General features: G+C 52.6%; 1 protein-coding gene across 3 annotated transcripts in view; it reads right to left on the bottom strand.

Moving 5' to 3' along the window:
• Window positions 1-6,049: 6,049 nt before the first annotated feature.
• LOC144292441 (large ribosomal subunit protein bL21m-like) overlaps window positions 6,050-16,927 on the bottom strand; it is a 78,104-nt gene continuing 67,226 nt past the window's right edge. Inside the window, exons 2-8 of one of the 3 annotated variants that reach the window (XM_077862732.1) lie at window positions 15,050-15,107; window positions 14,260-14,462; window positions 12,544-12,629; window positions 11,324-11,487; window positions 9,079-9,131; window positions 8,036-8,139; window positions 6,050-6,164 (exon numbers count right to left, since the gene is read on the bottom strand). In XM_077862732.1, the coding sequence (XP_077718858.1) occupies window positions 6,100-6,164; window positions 8,036-8,139; window positions 9,079-9,131; window positions 11,324-11,487; window positions 12,544-12,629; window positions 14,260-14,303 (516 nt within the window). In that variant the 5' untranslated portion in view covers window positions 14,304-14,462; window positions 15,050-15,107 and the 3' untranslated portion in view covers window positions 6,050-6,099. The remainder of the gene's footprint in view (window positions 6,165-8,035; window positions 8,140-9,078; window positions 9,132-11,323; window positions 11,488-12,543; window positions 12,630-14,259; window positions 14,463-15,049; window positions 15,108-16,927) is intronic. The other 2 variants (XM_077862730.1, XM_077862731.1) reach the window with 2 other exon arrangements.

Here is a 16,927-nt window from a genome sequence, read left to right on the forward strand (position 1 = left end):
AAGTGGGCACATGGCGGAAGAATGCTTTTTTGTGCCATTGAACTCCACCTTGCGTATTTCATTACACAGAAAGTGTGATGTATGATTTAACAGAGTCTGTTATCAAAGATTTTTATTTTTATTTTTATTTTTTTTATTTTTTATTTTTTTGTTATCAAAGATTTTTAAACCATATGCCGAAAAAATAAAAATAAAATTAAATAGAGGGATGCAGCTCCCTGCTGGCCAGGAGAAGGAGAAAGGAGAGGTTCGCACAGGCGCCCCCCTGGCACGTGCGCCGAGGTCCTGGCAAGGTGTGCGGAGCGGCCAGGGAAGGGGTCGTCGTGCCCTCTGGGTACTAAGGCCGATGGCTCCTGCCAAGTGCCTCACTGAGGCAAATAGCACTAAGGCCCCACGCAGCTGAGGAGGAGGCGGAGGCTCAGGCGGTGAGGTTGTTGCCCATCAGAGCTGGGGCTCTGAACCCGGTCAAGGCTTGAGGTGGTGGAGGAATCCTGCCAAGAGAACCCCCCTCCCCCAGGCCCTGTGTAGTGGCACAGCAAACTCCCCAATGCTGTGTGTCATTCCCACAGAAACATTAAAGCTGGAAAATTGGTGAAGAACAGGTGTGGCCTGGGGGAGGCAAAGGTGCTGTGGGGGGAGTAATTTCTGGGGTGATGGAGGGCTCTGAGCCCAGGCCTCAAATCCTGCCCCTTGAAATGGCCCCACTTCAAGAATCTTCTGTGAGAGTCCTAGGTTTAGAAAAATTAAAAAAAATTTTTTTTCAAGTAAGCTCCACAGCCCAGTGGGGAGCCCAGTGTAGAGCTCGAACTCATGACCCTGAGATCACGACCTGAGCTGAGATAAAGACTCCAACGCTTAACCAACTGAGTCACCTAAGATTTTCTTTTTTTTTTTTTTAATTTACTTATTCATAGAGACACACACACAGAGAGAGGCAGAGACACAGGCAGAGGGAGAAGCAGGCCCCATGCAGAGAGCCTGATGCAAGGGACTGGATCCCAGGACTCCAGGATCAGGCCCTGGGCTGCAGGGGGCTAAACCGCTGAGCCACCGGGGCTACCCCTGCCTAGGATTTTCTTTATCCCAGTCCAAACATTCTGAGAGAGAGAACTCTACAAGCCTTAGCTGAGTTCCAGAAAGTTCTGGGCAGCAAATGGAGGGGGACTTGCGGTGTGTGCGGAAGGGGGACCATCAGAAGACACACTTCCATGTTTGGCCTCAGGCTGTTCAGGGAAACATGTTCTTTTCAGTGTTTTCAGAGATGTAGATGGTTTTCTTTTCTTTTTTAAAAAATATTTTATTCAGGAGAGACACAGAGAGGGAGGCAGAGACACAGGCAGAGGGAGAAGCAGGCTCCCTGCAGGGAGCCTCATCTGGGGACTCCAGGATCAGGCCTTGACCTGAAGGCAGGCGCCACACCGCTGAGCCACCCAGGTCAGGCGTCCCTCTTTTCTTTCTTTTCTTTTTTTAAAGATTTTATTTATTAGAGAGAGAGAGAGAGAGAGAGAGAGGAGCAGGGGGAGGGGGGGAAGCAGGCTCCCTGCTGAGCTCCATCCCAGGGCCCTGGGGTCATGACCCCAGCAGAAGGCAGCTGCTTCCCCAACTGAGCCACCCAGGTGCCCCTACAAGGTTTTCTTAAGGAAAACATTCCTGGACAGTGGAAGTAACAGTTTCATTTCAAAGGACGGGCTCGACAATCCAGTAGAGTCTTCCCTTGAAGGGGCAGGCAGGTCACGAGTTCCCACCTGCGTGCGCTGCGTCTTCCCGGGAGAACTTTTCTGGAAGGTGGGAAACGGCACAGCAAAACGTCACGTGTCAGCAATTAGCGAGTGTGATGACAACGTCGATGTTTACCCCCACACAGCGGCCAGCTGGGGCCAGGCGGGGAACCACGTGTGCTCCCCCCACCCCTTCCCCACCCCCGTCACAGCCGGGACACCGGGGGGCTCAGCGCTGTGGATGTTCAGTCCCGCCAGCCCGCAGACCCCCTGCTTTGAATGATTCAGAAACTCCCCTCAGGGCGCCGGGGTGGCTCAGTGGGTCAGGCATCAGCCTTTGGCTCAGGTCACGATCTCGGGGGCCTGGGATCGAGTCCTGCATCCGGCTGCCTGCTCAGGGGGGAGCCCGCTTCTCCCTCCCCCTCTGTGATCTCACTCTTGCTCTCTCTCTCAAAAAAAATAAAAGGAAAGAGGGGACCCCCCACCGTTTGAGTGCACCCAGGTCTTCCAGCCCTGAGCTCCCGCACCCAGGACCCGTGGCGCCTCGCCCGCCTTCCCTGCGGCCCCCACGCAGGTACCTCACTTTATTTTTATTTTTATTTTTTTTTAATTTTTATTTATTTATGATAGTCACAGAGAGAGAGAGAGGCAGAGACTCAGGCAGAGGGAGAAGCAGGCTCCACGCACCGGGCGCCCGACGTGGGATTCGATCCCGGGTCTCCAGGATCGCGCCCTGCTGCGCCACCCAGGGATCCCGGTACCTCACTTTAAAATGACCCTTGGTGACGGGCTCTGTCCCTCAGAGGTCATTCCTGGAGACCATCTGATAGACTGTGCCGCCCCGAAGTTCGGTTAGGAGCCGGGGGGTCGGGGAGGTCGGGGGGCCCAGGGCAACCCCCCCCTTTGCCAGTGTGTCCCGCACACGGAGCCTAGAACCCTTGGCCGGGCGGAGAGGGGGCGCTGCGCAGGAGCAGAGGGAGAAACCTGAGGACGTCTCTGGGGGGGACAAGGGGCGTCCTGGTCGGTGCGCCCCGGTCCCTGCGCGCGGCCCACAGGAGTAGGGCAAAGTGCGCCCAGCCTTGAGGTGCGGCGCTTATGTCCCGGCCACGGGGGTTGCGCCCCACCTTGACGCAAGTGGCTGGGCCCCGCAGAGGGAGGCCCGGGGTGCCGGGGAAGGTCAGCAGGTCACGGGAGCCCGTCCTCCGAGCCAACGCATGCAGCCGCCTCCGCCGAGGGCACCCGCACGAGGCTCAGGGGCGCCTTCAGCGCTTCTAGAGCAGGGCTCCGGGGTTCCGGGAGCCCCGGCCTCGGCCTCGGCCTCCCCGGCTGGTGAGTGAAACGACGTCATGCGCGCCCGGGCACTGGCTGTCCAGGGCGGGACGGAGGCCAGCGGGAAACGCGGGACAAGCACCCTCACGTGCTGACCCAGGAAGACAGGGAGCACACGGTGACCCGGGAAGCGTCCTCCCGAGACGGGGGCCCGGCAGCCCCACGCGGGCCGTGGTTCATACCCACAGTCAGGAGGAGCGCGCTTGGTGGTGGAGGGCGGGGGTCAGCCCGGGCTGCGCTGCCTCCCACCGGACAAGGCCTAACGCCCACTGCGCTCTCGGGACCCCTGGGAGGTCGCACAGCGGCCCGGAGGGCGAGCCAGGAGGCAGCGGGCTGTGGGCAGAGCACCTTGGCCCCTGCCGCCCGCCCCCGCGGCTGCCAGAACAGCACAGCTCTGTCGGGAAGAACCTGTGGGGGGCTTTCGTACTCTGCAAAAATACACGAGGGGCTGTTTCTTTTTCTTTTTTTTTTTAAGATTTTTTATTTATTTATTGATGAGAGACAGAGAGAGAGAGAGAGAGAGAGAGGGAGGCAGAGACACAGGCAGAGGGAGAAGCAGGCTCCATGCAGGGAGCCCGACGCGGGACTCGATCCAGGATCTCCAGGATCAGGCCCTGGGCTGAAGGCGGCGCTAAACTGCTGAGCCACCCGGGCTGCCCTCTTTTTTTTTTTTTTTTTTTTTAAGACAAGTGATGTCATTAACCTAATCCATAATCCATGTTTTCCCTTTTTAAAAAAGTTGTGGTAAAATCTACCTAACATAGAATTTACCATCTTAATCAATTTTTTGAGAAAGAGAATGAGAGAGGAGTGGAAGAGCCTGAGTGTGAGAGAATCACAAGCAGATTGTGTGCTGAGTGAGGAGCCCGACGTGGGGCTCAATCCCATAACCCTGGGATCATGACCTGAGCCAAAACCAAGAGACCGATGCTCAACCAACCGAACCACCCAGGCGCTCCACATCTTAACCATTTTTAAGTGACAACTGGGTGGCATTAATGACATTCACAATATTGCGTAACCATCACCACCATCTACTTCCAGCCTTTCCCAGGACCTCACACAGAACCCCTGTACTCATCAGGCAACAGCTCCCTATTTCTCAGTGACTCCAGCCCCTGGGAACCCACCTACTTTCTCTATGGATTCGCGAATTCTCGGTGTTTCACACAAGTGGAATCACACAGCGTGTGTCCTTTCGTGACTGGCTTCTTCCACTCGGCATCCGGTGTTCAGGCTCACCCACGGGGCGGCATCAGGACTTCACCGTCTTCATGGCTGAACAATATTCCACCGCACTATGCACTGCCCACGCTTATCCACCCACCTGCTGACACACACGTGAATCCTTTCTGCGCTTTGCCTGCTGTGAACAAGGCTAGTCCAGTTTTTTAAAGATTTTGTCTGAGAGTGAGAGAGCTCACGAGCAGAGTGAAGAGCAGAGGGAGAGGGAGAAGCAGGCTCCCTGCTGAGCATGGAGCCCAATGTGGGGTTCAATCCCATGACCCTGAGATCATGAGCCATCCGGGTGCCCAAGCTTAGTCGTTTTTAAAAGCAGCAAAGGTTCACTAGCTCATCTGCCACATTAATGCTCTGTAGGCACGTCACCAGTTCCCCAGAGCAGACGCTGCACATGGTGAACGTGGGCCCGGCGCTTCCCATCACATGGTCCAGTGACGCGGGTACTGGGATCTCCCCCATTTACCAGGGGAGGCTGTCGAAGCTCAGGGCCTGGGTACCTTGCCCCGAGGTCCCGCAGCGCCTGGGGCTCACACCCTCCAGAAGCGCCCTGCAGCCCCAGAGCCCTACTGCCTGGCCAGAGCAGGCCTTCCAGAACCTATTCTGTTTTCAGCATACACATGTGCCAGAGGCACAGAACGGGAAGGTGACTTCTGTCTCACGTTTTTCAACAGCTGTCAGCATGAGGGAGGTCCTCAGAAGCTCGAGGCGTGGCCTTAGGGGAGAGCGCTCCACCAGCAGGGCTGGGGCCCAGCACCCCTCACGCCCCAGCACCAAGCCCTGGCAGCCCATGTGGGCGTCCTGGTCCTGCGGGACTGCGCCCCCTGCCTCCCACGGAGGGTATTACACAGGAGAGTCTCCTCTGGGGCGGCTGCTCCATGCACCCCCAGAGCTGTCACTTCCACGTGGCAGGCACCACCCGATGACCCCCCACGGACTCTCCCAGGACCCCTGCAGAAGAAAGCACGCACTATGGTCCCACAGGTTTTGTTGTGTGGCTCACAAGCCCTAACTGTTCTCTGGGGGAGGCCCTGCCTCTGGGAATGACACAGCTCAGAGGGCCTTGCCAGCAGAGAGCACCCCCGTCCCCAACCGGCTCCCCGTTCCCTGGGCCACTCCGGGTCCAGGACCTGCTGTCCCTCCTTGATGGATTCCCTGTGCGCTTACGTTCCAGGACACGTGGCTGCTTTTAAGATCTGCCCCAAAACACCTCTGGCCCCTTTGCTGTCTGCTACTGTCACATCCCAGCCACTTCCTCACTCTCAATTCCCCCTGCCCCCCCCCCCCCTCCGCCGCCGCCCCGTCCTGGCCAGACTGCCACTCCCCTTCCCCACTGACCACAGGCAAAGGACAAGAATGGGGCTCTGGGCCCAGACTGGTCTGCATCCCAGCTTCTTAAAAGAGCAAATCACGAGAAACAACCATACTCAAGAGATGTGGTGTGCTCGTACTTTGCCCACCTTGCCAGAAGGTGGTGTGAGCTCCCAGGGCCCAGCTGTGTCCCCACACCACGCCCTGGGGCCCCGCCACCTGCAGTGGGGTGGATAGTGGACAGCAGCCAAGAACGCGACTTTGTCTCTCAAACAAGCCTGCAGGCTGCAGCCCCCGGAGGGCCGTGCTCGTGCTTCTTCCTGAATTCCAGGCTTCTCTGGCTTGGGGAGGCTGCTGCTTACAGAACTAAGCTCACAGACGTGGCACTCAAGCTAGAACAATCTGTCACAGGAATGCAAAGCTTTTTATATAGAAATTCAGAAACTCGGGTGTCCAGAAAACAGGGGTTTATTTTTACATTCTGTAAACATGAGCTTCAGGATCAGCACAAACATGGAGCGATCTCAATGGTGTTTATCCGAAGGACAGTCTGTGGGTTCACGATAACTGGAAGAGAGAGAACAGGGTCACAGCTTGGCCACGTCTGCGGTGTTCATGAGCCACAGTGAGACCCTGTGGCCGGACCACCTGTTCTTTCCACGGGGGATCGGCCTGGCACTGGCCCTCCCCAGGCGGAACCCAGGCCCCATGGGGACCCCGCTGGCCACGTGCCTGTCCTGCCCCATGCTCCGGGAGCCCCGTCAGAAGCAGCAGAGGGTGGAGGACAGGCTCCTGTGAACCTGACCTGAGGCGGAGCCAGCCTCTGTCAGGGTATTTTAGCACCTCCCCAATACTGGCAGCTCAGGCCAGTGGTGATGAGGGTGACTGAGGACTGTGCATGCTATACACTTCCCAGACAGGATCCCACACCTGTGGGTCCTAGGCTTGAGGAGCCCCCACCTTACGGGGGGTTGTGACTTCCAGGGGTGCCTTCTGCAGGGATGGGCCTGTTCCTGCTTGTGGATTCACGGGGCTGTGGGGGGTGGCCACGGACTGGACCAAAGAAAGCTAATGGGGACAGGACGAGTTGGGGGGAGCACAGGCCAGGCCTCAACTGGCACTCCCTCAAGATGGGGAGGGGCAGAAAGTGGAGTGACAGCTGGTCTGGCACCTACCTGGGGCCTCCTGTGACCCCATGTGTCCCAGGACCCTCCATCTTGGATGTGTGGGGCCTGGCCCCCACCTGGGGGCTACTGCCCTCACTCAGGAGATGCCCTCACCTTCCCGACCTCTCGTACCATAGTCTGGGACACCCCTGCAGCGTGCCCCAAAGAGCCACCGCAGGAGGCTTCCTCTCCTCTTCCCGCTAACTGGCTGCTGAACCCACCCCAGGGCCCCTCTGCTCCCTCACACCTGGCGGGAGGGGGGCACCCATGGGTGAGGTCTGTGCTGTGAAATCACCCCTCACATTCACTCTGCTGCTCTACTCCGGGTCTCCTTAGACCACATCAGGGCCACCTCCCCCCGCTGTGCAGCCCAAGTATTTGGACACCAATGGTCAGCATCCGCCCTGCCCCTGCCCCTGGCCCTCATGCTGTACCTGCCAGCACGTTACGCAGCTCCCGGGCTGACATACCCTGCCAGTTCCCTCTCGTCCATAGTCAGTTTTGCTCCTTCACTTTGACCCCTGACCTCACCCCTTCCCACCTGAACCTTCCCTCCACCCCCGCCGTCCCCAGGAGACCCCTGGACTTCCTGCCCAGCAGTGAGGCCATCAGAGGGACACTCACTTCATCACCAAGCCACACTCTGCACGGCCCTTCACCCTATGCTCCTCACCCCATCCCACGCTGGCTCTCCCTTCTCTGTCAACCAACGGCCCTCTTCCTCAGGCCTCCCTCCACCCCTGGATATATGTACCCAGAGGCACAAGGTCAGGTGTTGCTCAGGTCCCACCAGTTATCTAAGATTCCTTCCGGTTCTCGTGTGGAGTGGCAGTTTGCTCATGGCACTGCGGGGGGAATGCTCTGCTGAGAGGACTGCCTTGCCCCACCCCGTTTATTTGTCGAGTCTCCATGCCGGACAGGAGTCACCTCTGGTGCTTCTGGCACAAATGGTGCTGCCACTGATGCCCGTCCGTGGGTCATGGGACATGCTGTGCCAGTCTGAGGTGAAGGCAAATGTTCCCCTTGCCATTGTGACCTGCTGGCACATTGTGGTCCAGTGGCAGTGGCTGAGGTCCCAGGGCCCCTCCCTCCATACCCCTGCTCTGCTTACGAGTGACTTCTACCTGCCCGGCCCCATCTAACCCAGGAGACTGGGGCTGAGCTCCGTCCTGTGTCTGTAGCCGCTGTCCCTGCCAGCAGCCACAGGACCGAGCATAGTGGGGGACCGAGCACAGTGGGGACGGGGCACCAGCCACACTTTGTCTAACTCACCTTTCGTCTTCCTGTAGTTTTTCCTCTTCTTAAATTTCATATTAATTTTTGGCCATGATTCTGTCTTTTCGATGACCGTGGCTTCTACTCGAACGAGATCCTTTCTAGAAAGAAGAAAATAAACAATGACCTACCTTCTTAATTATTTTTCAATCTTACTAATGGTGTGTAAGAATTTCCAAAACAAAGTTTTACTTTCTTTTCTGCTGATTATAAACTATACCCTCCCTGCAGATAATTTGAAAACCTCAAAGAAGCACGACAGAAGGGGAGGAGGCAGGGGCAATGGGCAAAATGAGAGAAGGGGGGGGCAGCCCACGTGGCTCAGTGGTTTAGTGCCGCCTTTAGCCTATGGTATGATCCTGAAGACCCAGGATCAAGTCCCGTGTCAGGCTCCCTGCATGGAGCCTGCTTCTTGCTCTCTCTGTGTCTGTTTCTGTCTCTCTCTCTCTCTGTGTCTCTCATAAATAAATAAATAAAATCTTAAAAAGAAAAAAGAAAAGAAAAGAAAAGAAAAGAAAAGAAAAGAAAAGAAAAGAAAAGAAAAGGGGACTAAGAGGTGTGAACTTCTGGCTGTGAAATAAACCAGCCATGGGGGGGTGGCTCAGCACCAGGAATATGGTCCACAACACTGTAATCATTTTGGGAGGTGACCCAGGGCAATAGGCCCATGGCGGACTGTACTCTGTAATGTACCAAGACATCGTGTACACCTGACATGGATACGATACTGTATGTGAATTATAACCTGATACTAATAAAAGAGAACAGCACAGGGGCACCTGGTGTCTCAGTTGGAGAAGTGTGGGACTCTTGATCTTGGGGTTGTGAGTTTGAGCCACATGTGGGGAGAGCGTTTACTTTAAAAAAAAAGACAAGAGAAGAGAAGAAAAAAGAGACAGGGTGGTCTGTCAACAAATCGTACAAGTCGCCACTGTAATAAATTGTAATAGAACAATGGTCTGGCCTGGGTGTCCTCTGCATGGCCTCCCTCACAGATCGTGCAGGCCCTAGACAAAACCCAGCATTAGTGAGCGCGTTACCCAAGGAGTGGCTTGCCAAGTAACGTGAAGTTGTCAGCTCCAACCAATAGGACCTGGGAAATGAAACAGGCATGTTACCAACAAGTGACAGAAAAGTCAGTGATGCAAACAATGGAGCATGAGGAAGGAACCAGCCACCCAACAGCGTGCTACGGACTTGATCTGCCAGCCTACTAGCTGTTCCTCAGGGTTCAAACCAGTGGGAATGTGAGCCAGCCCCCGGCTGCTGAGCCACAGAGCTGCGGCTACCTCCCAGATAGGCCCATCAGTGCAGCCAGGACAAGCGTCGTTGAGTACCTGACTCGGTGATTGTGCTTCCAGAGAAGAGTGTCAACCGCCTGTGTAAATAACGGTGGCTTTTTTTTTTTTTTTTTTTACTTTTTATAGAAAGTTATATACAGCGAAAATCCTACTGCGGTGTCCTTGGAAGCAGTTTATAACACTGCTAATTCTGCCAAGATTTAGGTTCAAGTGTATTTTTTAAAGATTGCAAAATTCCACGTGGATGTTTCAGCAACTGTCCTTTGCATGGCCAAGTGCGGCCTCAGATGAAGGCATCTTTGCATTACAAGGGCAGATGAGAAAAACACCCAATGATAAAGCTTAAATATTTAAAGGTGAAGTGTATTTTACAACAACATCAATGGACTTCATATGTTCGATGATGACAAATAATCAAAACACTGTATTACAGTCACTTTCAGGGTGACATGTTCTCTTCTACTGCATTTCCTAAGTTAGGAAAAACAGTTTGCGTTAGGTGGTGGTTTCTAGAATGTTTTTGTGAATGTGAAATGTTTCAAAATGATATCTTTATAGGGGGTACCTGGTTGGCTCAGTTCGTGGAATGCATGACTCTCAATCTTGGGGTCATAAATTTGAGCCTCATGTTGGGTGTAAATTACTAAAAAAAAAAACTTAAAAAAAAAATTCCCTTTCAAAAATCTTCAGATACACCTCTAAAGTCTCCTACTTATTTTAGATGTTATATAGAGTAAATGTGCCCTTGCCCATGAGCTCATGACAGAGCCACTGTCATTAAGGAGAAGTAAGTCCTCCTGGCTGTTGAAGCCCTATATGGTTGATTAGTTCAGCTCTGAGCTCAGTTCACCGGCTGTGAGAACAGCATCTTAGAAACAAGAGTTTAAGGGGGCGCCTGGGTGGCTCAGTGGTTGAGCATCTGCCTTTGGCTCAGGTCGTGATCCCGGGGTCCTGGGATTGAGTCCTGCGTTGGGTGAGCAGGGAGCCTACTTCTCCCTCTCCCTCTGCTGCTCCCTCTGCTTGTGCTCTGTCTCTCTCTCTCTGTCAAATGAATAAATAAAATCTTAAAAAAACCAGAGTTTTGGTTTAAGTACACAAAAACTCTGCAACCACAAAAGAGGAGTTTTAATCAATAAAAAAACCCATATATGCTATGGCACATTATGTTAGCAGTTAAACACATCCTAGAAAAACTATCTAATATAGAAAACTCATATATACATATATAAATATATATTAGAACTTATTAGAGAGAGAGTGAGTGGGTGAGAGAATGCACAGAGGGAGAGGGAGACACAGTCCCAAGCAGACTCTATCTCGAGTGCAGAGCCCGATGTGGGGCTTGATCTGATTCTGAGACCACGACCTGAGGTGAAAACAAGAATCTGATGCTCAGCTGACTGAGCCACCCAGGCACCCCTGAAAACTTACATTTGATATACTTTTATAAATAGAATAAGAAAAAAACAAAGAAGTCTGCCCCAAACAACAAGAAGAATTGTAAGTGATGGGTAGAATTACCAGGCTAAACATGCAGACCAAGCAGTGTGGAATGGCCGGTAGACATACCAGTCCCTGGGAAATGCCTCTAAAACCAGTCCTTCTGCTTAAAAGCTGCAGCCATCAAGTCTAACACCACAGTAGTGTTCCTGCAGAAACACTCGCCCCGTCAGTGTGGGGCTGAACCCCTGTCTGCAACCGGGATGCTCATTACGCTCTAAGGGAGGGTGCTCCTGAGACGGGAGCTCCATCAGCACACGTGTTTTCCTTGGAGGAAGGGTGGCCCGCCTCCCTGTGAGGGGAAGTCTCCTGAGCTGCCCTTGCAGTCCCTCGCCCTGCTGGGCTTCAGCCACCCCCAAGGGGACACCTGCCCTCTCCTGTCCCTTGGCTCTGCTCACCCTCTCCCGCTGACCTGAGGAAGGCTCCCCAGGATAGCACACCTGGTGACTGAACTCCTGGGGCACGCAGACCCTGTTGCACTCACCTTCTCCAGCCGTATCCTCTCTCCACATGCAATGTCTAATTCGTTGTTGATTAAAATCAGGTCCTCAGAGGTCACCTTCCACTGGTGGCTGGCGAAGTGCACCACAGCAAACAGCCTGCCATACTGGCCTGTGGCGATCAGCTCGTTCACCTTCCCCACGACCTCTAGGAGCGGGGAGAAAGCAGGCCAGGTGGCCAGCCGGTCAGCTACTCACATTGGCAAAAGGCCTGCAGGGACAGTCATACAAGGCCCCAGGTCCCCTGCTCTCCCTCAGTGGGATGGGAAGTGGCGGTGGGGCTGCCGCCCGTGATTCTCTAGCCTGAGCACTAGGTGCACCTGGCTCCGTCCCTGTGACTCTGGGGTGCAAAGACCTTCACCCCATTGGATTCCCAGTCTTTTGTAAGAAAAAGCCAGAGGACTAGCAAAGTGAGAGCAGAGGCCTTTTTGCAAACCAGGAAAAGCTAGAATTACACCCTGTGGTGCTAGGTCCACCTGGAAGCCTCTGCCCGCACAGCCCGCACAGCTCCGGGCTTCCACTGCCTCACCTCAGGTCGCGATCCCTTCTCTCCTGCCCTGTTCGCTGTCTGATAAGCATCTGTGAGCCTTGACCTGCCCAGCCTGGCCTGAGGCTGGGTGCTGGGACAGGAGTGCACGGTGCCTGCCCTGGAAAGAGTCAGGCCCGAGCTGCGCCCGGAGAAAGGGCAGAGCACTGTTTATCTGGCACCACATCTCAAACGGTACTTTAAAACCAGAAGATGCCACGCGCTGACCTGCGTTTCCAGCCTTGTAAGGCAGAGGACACCGCGCTCCCTCGTGGCAACGGTGGCCGGCCACATTGTCCCTCCTCACGGGACACGCTCTGGGTCGACAGGAATCCTGACACCCCGAGTTTCTCCAACTCCCAGGCTGCACCCACACCTACTGACCACCATGCACATGATTCTTCTGATGGCGGAGCAATCTTTTCCTGCCACTGTGTTTCCACCAACAGCGTGGACATAGGTGGAGCCGGGGGTCCTCCCTTGCTTACACTGCCTGCTTGGACTGTGGCTGGTGCTCGCGAGGGTTTGAATCTGTGTCAAGTGGCAAAAACGAGCCTGAGCATTCACACCGTGCTGAGTCTCAGGGCCCCTGGAAATGTGAGATCCTGTTCTGTGGCCAGGGGACCACCTTGTCGGGGGAGAAATAGGGGGTACCGCCCTCGTTTCCACATCTGTTACCTGCATGGTGTCTGGTCTCCTCAGCTGGGTCTGGCAGGACAACTTCTGGCCAAGGTGGTGAACTCAGTGATGTTTTAGGAACGTACCTGTAAAACAGATTTTACATGTACACGGCATGCCCATGGAAAAAGACAGTTCAGGATCTGTGAGAAACGGCTGTGCTCAAGCTGGGGGGACAGGGCTATGCCTGCCATATGCTCCCAGGAGGCCCCGGGCCATGTGGACACGGGACTCTCAGTACAGACTTGCCCCTCTGTGTGACCGCACATCTTCTCAGAAGGGCCACATATTTCAAGAAACATCCACTAATTACTCAATAATCAAAACGGAAAAAAAAAAAAAAAAAAATCAAAACGGGAATTCCAACCATTTCATCCCAGAAGCGCCCCTCCTCAGAAGAACTACCCCCCTGGGCCGGTGGCTCATCCGAGAAGACAGGACTCTCTTTCTTAGTGTCAGGGTACACGTTCTCTTAGAGGTGTGGGCTGCATCGATGCCCCTCCTTTGCCACCCCCAACGCTCCACCCAAAGGCAAGACATTCTCTGCCTCCCAACCGTGCTGCAGTGCCAGTCTAACACTCAGGGGCTCTGAGGGCAGGGCTCCAGTGACAGGAACACTTTGCTGCTCAGCCCTTACCTCTAACTCCCACCAGGTAAGAGTCTGCTTGGCCTTTGTGCAGCCAGGGTCTGCCCCTCCCTCCGCTCGGCCTGGAGGAAACAAGCTGGGTGCACAGGGAGGGAGCACAGAGGCAAAAGGTGGCAGGGTCTTTCTCACTTCTTGATCTACTTCTGCCTTGAATTCCTGAAATCTATGGAGAGGGGAGAGCTCAGTAGAGCCCAAATTGAATTATTCAGAATGGTTTTAAAGCTTCTATTGCTGTTTGCCACCAGAGAGGGAAATGTCCGTCTTTCTGCTGCAGAGTTCCATCAGGAGCCCCACTTGGGTGCGTACAACGAATGCTCCCCATGCTGTGGCTCTAATCACTTTGGTGTCAACCGGCCAAAAAATGAAACTGAGCTCATCCACTGTGCTAATCTCAGGGCACCTGGAAACACGTTTCCACCCTGTGGCCAAGCAATGATCTCTGACAGACAAGGAGGAGGAGAGTCCAATCGTGGGAGCCCTGGTCCCCTTGCTGGGCCCGGCCCTCCCTATGAGACAGACTATAAGACAACAGATGCTGGAGACCTGGAACTCATGGGGAAAGAGAAAGATTAACTCAAATTAACTAATGTTCTGCCTTAGGATCTCTCTCTCTCTAATCTGATTCTGTTTTTCGACTTCATCTTTTGAGAAACATAAAAGCCCCCTGAATCTTCCCACTTCTGAGTTGGGAATGCAGGAGCAGCTGATACCCCATAACAACTCATGGTACGCCAAGCACTGTCCTAAGTTAGTTAGTTAGTTAGTTAGTTGTATGTATGTATGTATGTATGTATGTATGTATTTATTTATTTATTTATTTATTTACTTATTTAGTCCTAAGCTCTTTAAATGTGAAAATTTATTGAACGCGCAGAGGACTCCACTGAGAGAGATACTAACACCATATCCATCTTGCACAAAGCTCAGAGTGGACTACTTTGCTCATGGGCCCCTGGGTTGTGAGGGGTGGGACTGGGACAGGACCAGGAGCTTCCTTACTCTTCACTGCTACCCTCTACTGCTTTTGGATATTCCTACTGGGAATTTGGGTGGGATTTTGTCAAATTTACCTTCTGTAGTTTACATTAAAGGTTTTTTTCTCCCTGGGGTGCATGGGTGGCTCAGTCGGTTAAGCATCCAACTTCTGATTTCAACTCAGGTGGTGATCTTAGGGTCCTGGGACCCAACCCTGTGTTTGGGCTTCAGGCTCAGCTGGGAGTCTGCTTGAGATCCTCTCTCTCCTTCTTTTTCCCCTTCCCAAAGTAAATAAAATCTTAAAAAAAAATTAAAAAAAGATTTTTTCCTCTAAGAGTGATATTTTAATACTGAATATGTTCTTCCAAGAGATATTTAAGTTTTTCCTAAAAATTCTGATCCAACCTTCTTGTGATTCTAGCTCTCCGGTTAGAAGCCTCTAATTAGGAGCTACTAGATTTTTTATTTTTTAATGTATTTTTAAATTTTTATTTATTTATGATAGTCACAGAGAGAGAGAGAGGCGCAGAGACACAGGCAGAGGGAGAAGCAGGCTCCATGCACCAGGAGCCCGACGTGGGATTCGATCCCGGGTCTCCAGGATCGCGCCCTGGGCCAAAGGCAGGCGCCAAACCGCTGCGCCACCCAGAGATCCCGGGAGCTACTAGATTTTTTAAATAAAATACAGCTATGCAAGGCCTAAAAGCACATTCATCTTTGGACTCTGGATGTTCCATGGATGTTTATGTCAAGGGTTCTAAAAATACTATCAAAAAAGGTATGAGAAAATGTAAATATCATTGAAAACCCACACATAGGCCGTTCTGACTTTAGAAAGATAGTCCTACAAAGGAAGAGTCACTCAAACCCATGTTTTGACATTACCCTTGTGGAACTGAAGTACTCTGTGAACCAAATCTTTGGGAAGCAGATCCCAGGGAAGCTGAGGAAACAAGAAACAGTGATCATTAGTGGTAAGAAATGCCACTGCTCTTCATTGCTGGTGCTGGAGTTGGAGCACCAGGTCACAACGTGTCTGTGGAAAAAATCTCCGTTGACAAAGCTAAAACACCATTGCTTGTGGTTATTACTTGTGTGTGTCCATCTGTTCATCACACCATTGAAAAGGGCCTAAAACAAGAACCCTCACCCACTGACCTGTTCCTTGATCGCCAAGTGCCCCGTAGGGTCAGATGCTGTTCTCTGCCTCCCAGACGGCCTGAGGAGCCCATCTCCTGCTAGGCTCACCCATGTTGTCCCTCCCAAATGGAGTTGGTTTCTGTGACCAATGACATGTGGCCGACGTGATAGCACAACACTTCTGAAATTACGTTATAAAGGACTAGAATGGAGGCCTCCTGCCCATGACTAAGGTTGTGAGCTGGGAAACAGAAGATCCCGCCCCAGCAGACAGCCTGAGGGCAGCTTGAGAGCCAGAACCACCCAGCTAACCTGCTCCTGTACTACTCCTGACCATTGGAAATGGTGGGACATGACAAATGTCAACCACGCTAAGCTGCCAAGTTTTGGGGTGACTTATGATGCAGCAGTAGATGACTAATACACCAAGGGACAAAGGCCCAGAAATCAAATGTGGAGCTTAGGAGAGAAAAGGAGAGGGTAGCAACTCAGTAACTGTTGAGGATTTATTTATTCATTGCCTCTAAAGATGTCCTGTTACTGAAGTTTTCTCTATGGGGACCCCTGGCTGGCTTAGTCGGTAGACTATGCAGCTCTGGATCTCGGGGTCGTGAGTTTGAGCCCCACACTGGGTGAGGAGTCTACTTAAAATGAATTAAAAGTTTCCTCTATCTAGTTCTTTGAGTTGTCGTTATGAATATCGAATCCCGCCAAACATTTCTTGCATCTACTGATGTGTTTGATTTTTTTTTTTATTTTTAAAGATTTTATTTATTTATTCATGAGAGACAGAAGCAGGGAGAGAAGCACGGTCCATGCAGGGAGCCGGATGTGGGACTTGATTCTGGGACTCCAAGATCACATCCTGGGCCGAAGGCAGGTGCTTAACTGCTGAGCCACCCAGTCGTCCTGCATTTAGTTTTTTTTTTTTAATATTGAGCTACAATGTACTTTCCATGAAATTCACCCTATTACAGCTACCTCTTAGCAGGTGTTCCCAATATTGGTATCTTGGGCTGGGTTCTCCTCTACTACCTTGCTGTGCCTGGGATTTAGATCCTCGTTCGGCCGTATCTCTTCTTTTTCTGGGACCATTCCTCGGGTGATTGTATCTAGATGAATGGATTTAAGTATCTTGTTTACACTGGTGACTCCCAGGTTTACACCTGCAGCCTGGATTTGACCACCCACTTGTCCATTTGCTGTCACCACTTGCAAGTCTGACGGGCATCTCAAAACCTACAAAGGCTCCAGATTCACCCTCATGCCTGCTTCTCCTCCCCATCTCACAAAATGGCAATGTCACCTTTCTAGTTGCTCAGGCCAAAAAATCTCAGTCCCTCTTAACCCTTTCCTCTCTCACACCCTCAGAGCTATCAGCAGATCAGCTCTCTCTTCGAGATCCAGGGTCTGACCACCTAAATCCCCCAAGCCACCATCAATCACATCTTGCTGGAATTATTACTAACACCCTGCTCTCCCCATTACCTCTCTTCTCTGTGCAGCAGCTAGAGTGACGCTGTGAAAACTCAGGTCAGATCTTGTCACTATTTTGCCAAAACTCTCCAAGAGCTTCCTATTTAATTCAGAGAAAAGCCAAAACCCTCACAAGGGCCTACAGGG

The sequence above is a fragment of the Canis aureus genome, chromosome 21, assembly GCF_053574225.1.
Source record: "Canis aureus isolate CA01 chromosome 21, VMU_Caureus_v.1.0, whole genome shotgun sequence".
Classification (NCBI taxonomy): Eukaryota; Metazoa; Chordata; class Mammalia; order Carnivora; family Canidae; genus Canis; species Canis aureus.